Raw genomic sequence first — 13,950 nt, 5'->3', positions numbered from 1 at the left:
AGTTACTCTACCGCACACTGTATCATTATTTACGTTGGTCTGAGGCTCTCAGTTGTTATTGTAATTATACCATAATGCCATTAATATACGCGTCTTTATCCATTGCTGGATGATGCTGATGATGATGCATAATCCAAAAATAATACTATATACATCTAAAAAAAAAAAAAACCTTGCTTGCGAAGAAAATTTTTCATGAAGTAAAGGGGTGCAATTTAATAGTATTAATAAATTAAATAATCGAAAGCCTTATGAAATAATTCTTTAATTACCATTAACTTCTAGAAATGGAAGGAAGCCAAAAGATAAAGATTATGTTAAGAACTTTGTAACTCAATTAGTTGGTAACTTTTGATATTTCCACTGAGAAATTCACGATTCAAATCCTCATTTTCTCAAGTATTGAACTATCAAAAAAGAAGAAATAAAGATTATAAATTTTTTTCCTTATAGAATGCAACAACAATTCTGAATTTAATGGTAAACAATCTATTCATTTCAATTAGTTGGCAACTTTTGATATTTCCAACGAGACGTTCACGATTCAAATCCTCATTTTCTCAACTATTGAATTATCAAAAAAGAAGAAATAAAGATTATAAATTTTTTTCCTTATAGAATGCAACAACAATTCTGAATTTAATGGTAAACAATCTATTCATTTCAATTAGTTGGCAACTTTTGATATTTCCAATGAGATATTCACGATTCAAATCCTCATTTTCTAAACTATTGAATTATCAAAAAAGAAGAAATAAAGATTATAAATTTTTTTCCTTATAGAATGCAACAACAATTCTGAATTTAATGGTAAACAATCTATTCCTTTCATGTCATTTTTTCACCGAATGAAAAACAATTTGTATTATTAATTCCTTTCATGGGATTCTAAATTGTTTGATTTTTGTTCTCGTAAAGTGTTTTTGCAAGATAAATAATTTGATTTTTGCTGTTGTAAAGTGTTTTTACGAGTTACATTATTTTTCTATCAAGAATCTTTAAGAGTTGAACTTTGTATATTTAAGATTTTTATTTATAGAGATACTATAACCTTGATCCTTAACAAGACTTATCTCTGTTCTATATACTTATGTATTGTAATAGTTTCTGTACATGCTTTGATATAATAGTTTCTAGGTCATTCACTAGGGTACATAGAGATATGGGTTTGCATCTTAGAAAGTATTGTAATTTGGGTCCATAAATTATGTTTTAAGGTTAAATCCGTCCATAAAATATTAATTTGCATCATGATAGTGTTGAGAGTTATAAATAAAAACAGTTCAATTATCCCCGCTCTCACTAAAGACAAGTCATTTTTATGGAATTGGTGATTCAATTATAATTAATGTTAATCCTTATTAATATAAGACCAAAGAAGTTCAAAGACAATTTTGTATGATTTTGGAAATTAGCTCTGACATAAAAGAAAATATAAATAACATTGAACAATGACACATAGTTCAAGGAGTAAAATTGTAATTTGAACTAGATTTTTTTTTTTTTTTTTTTGAGAAGGACCTAGATTTTATTTATAATCCATTTAATAACCCAACAACATTTTTCCTAAATGATTTCTAGGCCACCACCCATTATATTTAGAGAGGCAAAGAACAGTATATTACATGAAATATCATCATCTAATATTCCAAAAAAAAAAAAAAGTTATCAAAAGCTTTATAGTTCAACTAGTTAGCCTCTCATAATATTTTCAAAAGAGATTGAGAAGAAACACTGGAGCTATTGTTGCAACCAAACATTACCCAAATCAGTACACCCATTTTGATTTGGGCTACACCACGCGCAAGAAGTGGCCCACCACCATCCATGTACTATGAATAAGTTGGTGGGCCATAAATGTAAAATGGTAAAGTAAAGAACAGGCCCACCAGTAATGGCACACTTAGACAGACGCTCTTCTCAACTAAGCTGTGGGGATTCATTTATTTAATCCATGTAGTCAATTTTCTAATCTACATTTGCTGTCCTCACAAGAGTTCATACCTGATCTACTAAAAATTTGTCATACTTTTTTGGATATATATTTTTTTTTATATAAAAAAAATGTATAACATACATCAATTATTTATATAACTTGGGATACTAAATTTGAAAAGAAAAGTGAGTGGCAAGGAATGATGATCCAAGGTTGTCACACAGTGGTAGGCATGATGTAAAGGCTAAGAAGAAAGAAAAAGTGAGGAGAAAAAGGAAATGGGTGTGGATCAAATTGGGGGACTCTGATAGTGATTTGAGAGCCTTTGTATGAATAAAGCTGGTAATAATGTTTGTGGGATCAAGTTCAAATTCTCCCTTCTTGCTTTTGCTTTTCAAAAGTTCATTCCCGGGTTAAAGAAAAACCTAAGAATATTAATAAAAGGATCTACCTAAAGCTTACTATTTTATATATAGCTTCTTTTTCTTTTTCTTTTTCTTTTTTTCTTTTTTTTGAGAATTCTAAAGCTTACTAAACTAAACCTTAATTAATGAAAACAAAACATAACTATAGAAAAACAAAGAAAATAACGAAAGGGTAGCAAGTACCATGATTAGATAATTCTTAGATTTTGATTAGTACTACGCTTGTGTGAAGTATGGTTTAATTCAAAACTACACATAAACATTCCACTTGTATAAATTTAAAATAGATAATAATATAAATGATAAAAAGTTAATTGAAATTGAAAAATAAAATAGATCCAAAATATATATATATATAATAGAAAATAATTTATGCTACGTGGAGAATGCACGTTACCAAAATTAGAATATATTATATATAATAGATTATAAAATAATTAATAATAAATATTGATTTTTTAAATAAAAAATTATTGAATATTTTAGTAATCAAATTCTTATCAAATATATTTATAATGTACCACAAGAGGTGCAGTGTGGTTTTGAGCCAATTTTAGCACCGCACTTTGCGATGCGGTTTAGCTAAAACCATAACTGCACCACATTTTATTTTTATGGTCACATGTGCGGTGCAATGCGGTTTAGAAATTAGCCAAAACCATTAATACACTACACCTCATTTTTGCAGTCACATGTGTGGTGTAGTGTATAAGATCCGGTTTAAATGGTTTGAAGTCGATATATTTTTCAAATTTTGGGCTTTTCTTACCCAATCGAAAATTAATTTTTCCCTTTATTTTGGGCCAAGTTTTAAACTATTGAGCTCGTTTTTCTTTATTTTAGACTGGCTTTCTTAGTCAACACTTGCTAGGGTTATCAAATTATTATTATTATATTTTTTAAAAACTAGGCTTATTAAACTATTAATAATATATTTAATATTAAAAATAAAATAATTATATTAATATATAGAGAGGGTGCAGTGAGGTTTGTGCAGTTTTCTTATTATAAAACCGCAAACGGCACTGCATGGTGCAGTGCGGTGTGGTACATTGTTACTTGCGGAGTGATGCAGTGCATTGTTATTTGTGGTGCAGTGTAGTTATGCTATTTCACGGACGGTACCAAGGTGCGGTGCGGTGTGGTTTATTGTTACTTGCGGTGTGATGCAATGCATTGTTATTTGCGGTGCAATGTAGTTATGCTATTTCACGGATAGTTTTGGTACAGTTTTTGCGGTTTGGTGAACCCTCTAGTGCACAATGTGTAATACTAACATTAAGCCCCATAACACAAGCACTACTATAAGGCCAAACTTTTATTATGAAATTTAAAAATAAAATTTATGGTAAAACATTATGATATAAAATTAATATAAAAAAAATTCAGAATTTTATTTTTTATTTTTTATCAAAGTAGTATTTTTAAATTTCTTAGAACTTGATAATAAACTTTCAATTAAAACAAAACCAATTGGTGTTTTGGTCTGATGATAAAAAGAGCAATTATTAGAAGCGAACGTTATAAGTTGAAATTTTATATAAAAAAAATGTTATATTCGTAATATATGAGACACAAATTTTATTTTATATACACATGTATAGGCATACATTGACCATACAGCTCATGGAAACTCACTATCTAGTGACACAGCCATGAATGTACTAAACCTAGGACATATGTGACTCTGACTTTTGAGCTCTCTACATACTCAATCCATTTTAATCTAAAATGAAAGGTGATCTCTTTTATTTATTTGTTCATTTCTTTATAATTTTTATAAAGAATTTTACTTAACCATTTTTTGATTTTAGGGGATCTTAGGTGATTTGTGGGCCCAAAATAATGACCATCTTGCCACACGAGATGGAGCCCACGATGTTGTGGGACCAAATGATGTTGATGGGGTTGCTCAATTCCAATGCTGCAATCACTCAGCCCATATTGGAATTCAAGTAGGCGGTGTATTCATGCATTACAGAGGCACTCGGCCTAACAATATGGAAAATGTAGCTTATTTCATGGACCCATTCATACACTAGTCAGGTAAGTTGGTGGTCTTGTCCCCACTGTATGCAAAATTTGTGATAATTATATACATATATATTAGTGGAAGAAATTGAGGCACTTTAGCAGACAATTTTGCAGGTTTTAATATAAAAGCATCAGTGAAAAAGGTCATGGCACAGAGAAATTAGATCAAATCCAAATGCTCGGTTGGATGGACCTTTGAAAAGGAGACCTGTGAGTTATGTAATCACTAATCACACTTCTGTCAAACATTACTTTGTCATTGTTCCCTAGTATGCTTTGATGTGCATAACACAACTCGGCAAAAAGGCAAAACCTTAAAAAGATGATTACTTCAGATGGGAGGCAAAACCTTAAAAGGATAATTACTTCAGGTGGGACGTTAAATGTGCAAAATTCCAGTGTCTAAACCAAGAGGGAAAACAAAATGTCTTGCAAGACTAGCCATCTTAACCACATGCAATTCTATAAGTTGCCCCCTCTAATGTGCATGAGGACCATAGTCTCATCATTCATCCAAGTAGCAGTTGTCGTGATTCATGTTATTGTATACATATAAAAGCTCCAAGCCATGTATAGTGGATGAGTAAGAGCCTTTCCACTCCAGTCCTGGTGCATCGATGCCACCAGTAAAATCTATAAAGATTAAAGGGAAGAAATAATATCCATATACTTAGAAGCAAGGGAAATTGCCAAATTGGAGATTAAATTGAAAAATAAGCTAATTTATAATATAACAGCATTTTCCTTTACATCAGCACTGATCACTTTCTAATGATCAGAGGGTTTAACCTACTACTGAGACCTTCATGTAAATATCTATAGTCAGTAGTTTAAAATAAAAGTACTTCAATGTGTATCTGGATCATCATCTGCTCTTTGACTATCTACTTCCTCCATGGTCTCCTGGTTCATCATAAACCTCCAGCTGTCTCCTTCATTTATCTCCCATTGTTTCTTCAGTTCATAGATAGCTTTGGATGCCGCAATAGCAATTGCTGGGTTACTATCTTCCGCCAATCTCTAAAGAGAGGGGAACCAGAAACATCAGTTTCTGCCAATAAGTGTACAAAAGTATTACTATGATACTTCAGAATCAACTACCTGTAAGGCTCCCATGCCTGCATTTCCAAGAGTCCACATGGATGGGGCTGCTGCCAATGCGTTGGCTACGGCTTTTCTATACCATAGAAAATAACAAGGAAGAATAAATTACTCACAAAGTAAGGTACACTAATAATATCTCAATTATGAAAGTAAATTTTTACCAGAATACTTTCAGGTTTCCATCTTGGTGTTATATTGCTATATAACGGAAACTTCCTTCAGAATTTTGTCAAACATGATACCACTGACCAATGTGGCTAATAAACTTGTGCCTACCTAAGTACTGCTACTTTGCAGCCATTGCGATTATCATAATGGGATGACAAAAATACTGTTCAAGTGCAGCAAAAGCGGCCGCTCAATGCTGCTGATCTATGTGCAGAATAATGTTCATGCTTACAAGAAGCTTTAACAGGATGGGCTGTAATATTACAATAAATATAAGAAGCTATGCACAATTAGCTCACCTAGTATTGACATCAGGAGAACTTGAACACTCTGCCAATAGCGAGACGCTACTTTTACCATCCATTGCATCGAGATCTATAAGAGTTGCAATCAACAGCTCAAGCTGCTCCAGATAGTAAATAGCAGTCAATAAACAGATACTGAAACCATAATAATACTAATGGTCCCTCAGATCAGGAGCATGAATACAAGGAAATTTGAACCTCTTCGGGATCAGTATAGTCAATCCCATCAGCTTCAGACAGTACAGATGCCATACTCCAGTAAGCTTCCTGCACATTATGAAACGAAACCACACAAAAGTCATAATTTCTGATGCAATTGATGGTTAAAAGTGTTACAAGCCATAAAAAAGAAACCTGAATAGCAGCAATACGATCAGTTGACACTTCTCCAGGGAAGAAATCAAGAGTTTTCCCATTCTTTTCAAGCATTATACGCCCCATCATGTTGTTGCCTGATAGAGATCCTTTTGACCGTCGCAGAGGACTGGATTGAACACATTAGAAATTAGGGTTTCAAGGCTGTTTAATTTATCACCTCCTGCAGGGGATGAGGTGAGGGGTAGATAATAATAACTGGGGGGAAAAAACTTACAATTTGTACATCTTGCTCACCATCATGTCATGGATATTTTTTATTAACTGCATATTCACAAAACAGGAATGAAATATCATCTTAGAAGCAAAAATAAGAATGTCCATAATATTATTCAAAGTAAAAAAGATACGATAAAGATTAGTATCAAGCAAATCTCCACATGACGCATGAAAACTATGAAGAAGAGATCATCCTATAAATTATCCCATTCATAATCAGCATCAAAGAATAGAACAGTTGACCTCCAAAGCCATTAGTGCATCTTCCATTGCGCGTTGTTTTGCACGGAAGTCAGCAAGTCGCAAATCAGCCTGAAAACGAGTCAAATGGTGACATAAATATGACTTACATGCAACATGTATTTACTTGTGACAGTTTTTTATTTTGGAAGTGGGGATGGAGGAAGCTAAGAAATTTAGTCAAACAACAAAGTCCAAATAAAGTACTGTTATATTTTACTCACAACAGTAATATTCAAACACATTAAACACATATTTGCAAGCATTCTATGTGCATCAAAGCACAACCCCATGTGTAACATCAGGAATAATTTTTTGATCATATCCCCTTCCCATTGCCCTTCTCATCTAGACCTAGTTGTTTCCTCTGTTTTTCACTTTTAGCATTTCATGCAAACCATGTCTCCCTTTTAATTAGGCTCCGCTCATTATGTTGCAAATTGTATCATTTCTATAATCTGTTGCCAACTTCTCTAATTCCATGGCACATTTCCCATGTTACCAACCTAGTTGCCTCTTTCTTGTGTTGTATGGGTGCTTCTAACAATAACTCTTGGTACAAAAAATTTCACAACTGCCAAGGTGGCAAGTTGTTAATGGTAGGTAAAAAAATGATGTCAACGGTTGGTCTAGATAAGAACCATAAAATCTTGCCAACTCAATTGTTGTAATTGTAGCATTACTCTACTTCTAAAGGCAGAGCATACCCATGTTGTACACGTCAGATTTTAACACCCCACATATTCACACTTAAAAAAAAAATCCAAACAGAAGCATGAACTTTTAATACATTTACTTCCATATGTAATATGAATTTCATTTCTAATGCTATTTATTCTATATGCAACATTACTTAATTTTACCCTATCTAGGCAGCCAATTAGAATAATCCAATCTTTACCATGTATGGAAGTATTAAACTAATTCAAATTCCTATTATTTCACAATAATTATTATAAAATTTCTAGGATAGCACTTGCTATCACACCAAGGTCCAACCTCTTCCTTAATAATAAAATTTAGGGGAAATTACAATTTATCTCCTTGGGTTTTGGTCCTATCACAGTTTAATCCAAAACTTTCAATTGCAACATTTGAACCCCCTAATGTTTTGATAGAAATAAAATCGTAAGGGTCCTGTACAACTTAACAGATTTAGAATTATGCAGACATACAAGAATTACAAGATAATTAAAATAGTAATGGCACCTCTAGTGCTCCATCACTCCAATGCTTGTCAGCAGCTCTTTTCAATCTAGACTGGGCTTTGTCTGTCAATATCTGCAAGAGGATACAAAGATCATTGAAATATCAGCCACATAGGCAATATCAAATTCGTGTCTTCATCCCCAAGTGAACCAATATTGAAGAATTTGGCCATACATACAGTGGCAATATGATGCAGGTGTTTAGCCCTTTTTTTCATATCACGGTCAATTTTCTCAGTATCCTCTCTTGCCCGGGCTACAAAGCATAAGGTCAGCATGAGGAAAACCTTAAATTTGATAAAACACAACAAATTAGTAATAACATGTTTGGGCACCAAGGAAAAACAAAATCAATTCCACTGTAGGTTGTGGGAAATAGATACCTGAAATTTTGTGAATTTGATTCTATACACTCAAGATAAAGACTTTTATGCTATAAAATAAGCTCATTCTACTTGTTTTGCAGTACAACTTTGGATTATTTCATTATTGCCCAATCAACATATATTTAGCAATTGGACAGCTCTTAAGCTGGAGAGGGAGGAAAAAGTTTTACCATTTAGCTTAAGAAACTCTGACTCAAGAATAGCTAAATCTTGACGTGCACGGGCATCCAACCTCATTATGCCACTGACATTAAGTGGAAAATCATTAGCAATAATGCGTTTACATAAAATCAAAATACTTTAAAGGCCATGTATAGCCAAGCAAATACCAATAACTAATATTTAAACCCAACCAAACAGAACCACTGTGCCATGTTCCACTGATTTTATTAGATGCCCTAAGGCTTTACCAATTAGCCTAGTTTGAACCCAAGAATTCATTGCATGTAATTTAAAAAAAGAAAAGGAAAAAAAGAGTTATCTAGTTCACCAAATTTCTATGATCTTACATCCACAATGCATGGTATTCATGATCATCATTGCAAGCTCTTAATAATCAGGCCTACATAGTACTGAAGATTACCGAGAAAGCAAGAAAATGTCATTACGAGCCCTTTCATTTACAAACTTAGCATCATTGTAGACATATTTACAAGCTTCGGCTAAGCCCAGATTGGAGTGAGTAGTCCTCTCAGGCATAGCTTGATGCTCATCTTCTTCATCTCCAATTTGTGCACTGCTTTACAACAGGATTTTTAGATATATAGATAAAATAAAATGAAAGCATCAACTAACTTAAAAGCTCAACAAGTCAACATCAGGAAGCATGAAATTGCACAATCATTTGGCAAATAAGCATAAGGGCTTGTCTAGTTGTTGTTGTTTTTTTTTTTCCTGAATACAATTTCATTTTCTAGTTACAAATGAAGTGTTTACAAAAGAACAATAGCCATTGTAACTAAAGTATATAGAACTGGAAAATAGATATTGCTGAACATAGTGGAGAATAACCTTACTTTGTAGGTGAAAATATGTAAAGGGAAGAAAAAGCTGTACTTTAGATAAGTGAAGAAAGGCTTCACCAAACATATATGAGTACACATAGATTTCCAAGGGAGAAAAAAGTAGAGTAGATCTATAATAGCCATACAGAAACTATATTCCATATTTTCCACTCCTGTTACACAAGTGCTCAAGTAATTTTGAGATTTTGGCCTTCCGGGATGGAACACATAAACCAATGCTATGTTAGCTTTTATAATAATTTCATTTCATTTGTAAATGTGGCGAGATTTTCTACCCCAGAGATATGATGACACATTCATCTTTAATTAGTCCTTTTATAACCATGCTAATATGTTGATGAAGCCTTATCTAATTCCTAGCATTATTGGCCCAATAGAGACCAGGAAATATCACATGCTTAATGCAAAGCAAAGCTACAAGTTTATGGAAATTAATTCTAATTATCTAGACATATACATATCATAATGTCCAACTTACATGTATGTTTTAACTAGTTAGCCATAGAAGACGGTCTGTAGATTGTGACACTTGCATGCTAAACGAAGGGCATATGCTTCAGTGCAACAGCCCTCAAACTAACAACTAATCCCTATGGGTGTTTGGAAATATGCTGAGATGACAAACATGATGCATGTCTAATACATTGGATATTAGCATAAGGATTAATCTTGAAACATGTATCCTTTTCATAAAAGTAACTATTTTATAGTTAAAAGTTCATCATTATATATCCCATCCACATTCAATTATATCTATTTCAACACCTTCAATTATTAATATAGTGACAGATACAGCCATCTCCCATATCTAGATGTTAGGTAGCCATTCCCAACACCTTGCTGCCTTGCAGAGATGGAAAAAAAACAACGCCCTTGTAAAATATACATGTCATAGTAAATCCTTTCCAGAAACTTAAGAATACATGCATCATGGCAAGTTAAAAAAAAACAATCAAATTAAAGTATAAAACTATATCAATAAAATGGTAGTTGATCATTAATACTTAATCATTCTTACCTAGTTACATCTTCACAATCACCATAAGTTGTAACACATTCTTTTGCTTCAGTATTATGTGTTTTTCTTGACCGACGTAACAGAGAAGAACCCCGAGAAATGAAACTAAAAGGTTTTCGGCATATGCCCCACAAACCCTCACCAGAAAAGCTTGAGCTTGCTTTCAAGAGACGCCCAGGGCTTGATTGTCTAATTTCAATTCCTTGACTTGTAAGTTGCAATTTGTGTTGTGGTGACATGGCAAAAGAAGATGCAGATCCAGTGAATCTAGAGACATTTGTCCTATCAGTCACCACAGGACCACTTGAAACCTTGCTTGCATTAATTGCCATCGGAAGAATCAAGACAGCAACGAACAGACCTTAAACACCATTTCCCTTACAGAAGCTCAAATCTTGAGTAAAACCAAAATCATATCATCAGGCTGTGTCATATGTTCTATAAGTTTTTTTAAGTATTTTGTGGAAAATGAACAACTACAAATTTTATAACATGACAAAAGGTGTATTGGAAGAAAAAAAACTGCAATCATACAAAAACATTTACAAAATACCTTGCCATTACCATTTATGCTTATATTGAAAATAGAACATGACAACTAAAGCAAAAGGGGAGAGAAACTAGAAAAGAATTTGGGGTGGGGGGTGGGGTTAACAACCACGTAATCAAAGCATTATAAATCTTGACCAATGATTGAAAAACAATTTATTTGGAGAAGCTGCAAACATAGCACTATGTATGACCTTGGTGACCATCAAGTTATTACTTTCCAAAGGAGGACACTTTTTTTTTTTTCCCCAGATATCCCTATAAATATCCCTTACAAGTCTCTCAAGGCACCTATGCACTCATAAAATTTACAATTGCATCAAATTTAAGCCATTTTAACTTTTGGAAAAGTACTTTGAGCCTCTAAACGTAATAATTAATCAAGGGAATCTGTCTTGCATCTAAGACGTATCTCATATAATACATTGATGTAATTCTTCCACAAAGTATCTTGCCATTTTGAGGCTGTATTAAAACATGAAACTCATGTCATGGCCATAATCACAGCCCAAAAGTCTCTTGTGACACTTACATATGTTGAAGTTAATACCATAACAAATAACATCAAAGCTTGGCTCACATTATCATACTCACACGGAATGTGCAAGAAAATGAAGAAAAAAGACGTGCTATTTCTATCTATTCTATGGCCAAATAGTCAATTAGACAAAGATCATCTATCAAAACATTAGCACTTCCTCGTGTATTTCAAGATCCAACACTGTGAGGGAGAAGTCCTTTGATTTCTTATTCTAAGATTTTTCAAGCTTCAAATCAACCTAAATAGTGATAAATTATTTCATTGGAAAATTCTTGAGCTATGAAGCTCATCATTGTTGATAAACTACCACTTTTTCCAAAAGCTTAAACTGTCAGAAAATTGTGAATTTTATCAGTAAAATTATTATTCTAATACTTTCCCTCACATGTGCACTTAGGCTCCCCTTAATAAGTGGTTCCCAACAAGTAGTATTTTTAACGTCTTAAATGGAAGCTAGAGTAGAGGCAGGTTTTGAACTCATGACCACATGCTCAAATACCATGATAAACTATCACTTATCCCAAAAGATTAAGTTAAATTTTAGAAAGGTGTTACGTCCACAATATTTTCACAACAAATCATAGGTGGTTAGTTGTTATTGGTTCTAATTTGAACCTATCACTAAAATTACTTTTCTACCCCACCAATGACAACTCGTAACAACCTGCCACATAGGATTTGTTGTGAAAATATTGTGGACATAACATTTCTCTAAATTTTATCATTTAGCCATTATCCTAATAATTTCCACTATCTCAATTAAATGAAGATATTTTATCTTTCCATGTTTCTGTTATATTCAGATGTATAGCATGATAAAATTGTTAGTAAAGTCTAAAGCAATCCTAGTACGAAATACCAGATACAGGTAAGATTATCCACCAATTTTAGAAAAGCAAACATATTTGTAATCGGGCACTTTTGAGAGGTATTGAGTTACTCACAATTATTGTAAGCAATATCATCCAAAAATAGGAGCACTAATTGGAAGTGTGTCAACACTCAAAGCTTGATTCAAGAAGAAATCATGCCTCCATATAAATCTCATACTAGCAACATGGTTACAAAATTGTCCCTAGGCTTCAGCATAGGAAGTCTTTTCTTCAAGCAACTGACATTTATTATTCATGAAACTAATCACACTGATGAAAATTTACAAACAGTGGTTACTCACAAAGTGTATTTTAAGGGATTCCAATACTGAAACATGCATCATTAATTCAAAAATACCTCGTATGGAAAAGGTTAGTACAAACAAAACCTACAAGCATCAGAGTTGTGCCACACAAGGAAAACTTTTGCAACTCAATCTCACTAATTACAGCTTAAATAAAGAATACCCATTAAGGAAAAAGTGTAGAATAACAGCATAAGGCAATTAAAAAAATAAAGTCAGTTCAGAAAGCAAGAAAAAGCACGACCATGAGACTAATGAGTAAACTAACCTGTTGAAAATAGCACTTAGTTCCCAGAGAGAGAGAGAGAGAGAGAAAGAGAGAAGTAGAAGTACAAGGATTAAGGAAAGCTGGTGAATATGTAGAGTGAGTTTTAGAGAGAGAGAGAGAGAGAGAGAAGCAAATTGGGCCATGCAGGGCCAAGAAATTTATGAAGGGAAATTGCAACCACAATTGAAGCTTGTGGCCCCTTAAAGGCCAACACTACTAAACAGGGACAAAGAATTTGGTACATGCGACCTCCTCTGCAGTTCAAGGTTTGCCCTGCTTACTTTTGCCGCGTGTCTTGCAATTATGATGTCGGCGTCACTATGTCTATGGGATTATTGTTTTATTGATTAAAAAATTTTATGGCCTTGCTCGGTTCTTTTGCTAAACGACAGAAAAGCCTATCCATTATGGATAAAGGTCCGATAATCTGTTTGGGAAGTGGACTTTTTGGACCTCACCATGAGTAAGGTCACGCCTACATCAATTACATGCTATCCTTCCTTAGACACCTTGGAGAACATTATTTGATATGCATATTCATGGCCATGGGACTCAAGTATCATTTCCTCCTTGCGTGGGTACAATACATATCATGGTTGTTAATAAGGAATCGTTATACATGTCCGGGTTTCATTGATTGGATTAAGGGTTGAAAGATGCTAATTTAGTAAGAGAAAAAAGGCCCCCATATGATGATATATGTTAAAGAACCGTTGGGAAAACAAATTAATTATAAAAGGAAGGAAATGACCACCAAAAGTACCAAATTACCAATATATAAACAAATGGCAAACTCTAAATTCCAACGTTATACGCTTGGGCCACAAATATACATAACAATCCAACTAAGGAACACAGCACAAAGAACAATATGTACCAAATTACCGACATATAAACAAATGGCAAACTCCGAATTCCAAAGTTATATGTTTTGGACACCATAAATATACATAACAATCCAGCTAAGGAACA

At 33.4% G+C, this 13,950-nt stretch overlaps 1 protein-coding gene across 3 annotated transcripts; it reads right to left on the bottom strand.

The window, feature by feature from the left end:
• Window positions 1-5,081: 5,081 nt before the first annotated feature.
• Window positions 5,082-13,151, bottom strand: LOC142613049 (senescence-associated protein AAF, chloroplastic). Of its 3 annotated transcripts, XM_075785236.1 has the most exons (13): window positions 12,979-13,151; window positions 10,444-10,837; window positions 8,984-9,136; window positions 8,571-8,644; window positions 8,194-8,270; window positions 8,016-8,087; window positions 6,810-6,878; window positions 6,565-6,611; window positions 6,327-6,456; window positions 6,171-6,239; window positions 5,967-6,070; window positions 5,497-5,572; window positions 5,082-5,415 (listed from the first exon to the last, which is right to left on the bottom strand). In XM_075785236.1, exons 2-13 carry the CDS (start codon window positions 10,773-10,775, stop codon window positions 5,242-5,244), a joined length of 1,377 nt encoding a protein of 458 aa, XP_075641351.1. In that variant the 5' UTR covers window positions 10,776-10,837; window positions 12,979-13,151; the 3' UTR covers window positions 5,082-5,241. The 3 variants fall into 3 exon arrangements, with proteins under 3 accessions (XP_075641351.1, XP_075641358.1, XP_075641365.1); XM_075785243.1 differs by lacking the exon at window positions 8,984-9,136 and having other exon boundaries at window positions 12,979-13,118; XM_075785250.1 differs by lacking the exons at window positions 5,082-5,415; window positions 5,497-5,572 and adding an exon at window positions 5,691-5,871.
• Window positions 13,152-13,950: the final 799 nt, after the last annotated feature.

Source organism: Castanea sativa, chromosome 1 (genome assembly GCF_040712315.1).
Source record: "Castanea sativa cultivar Marrone di Chiusa Pesio chromosome 1, ASM4071231v1".
NCBI classification, from domain to species: Eukaryota; Viridiplantae; Streptophyta; class Magnoliopsida; order Fagales; family Fagaceae; genus Castanea; species Castanea sativa.
Note: the sequence above shows the minus strand (reverse complement) of the source record. Positions and strands in the feature narration are given on the sequence as shown.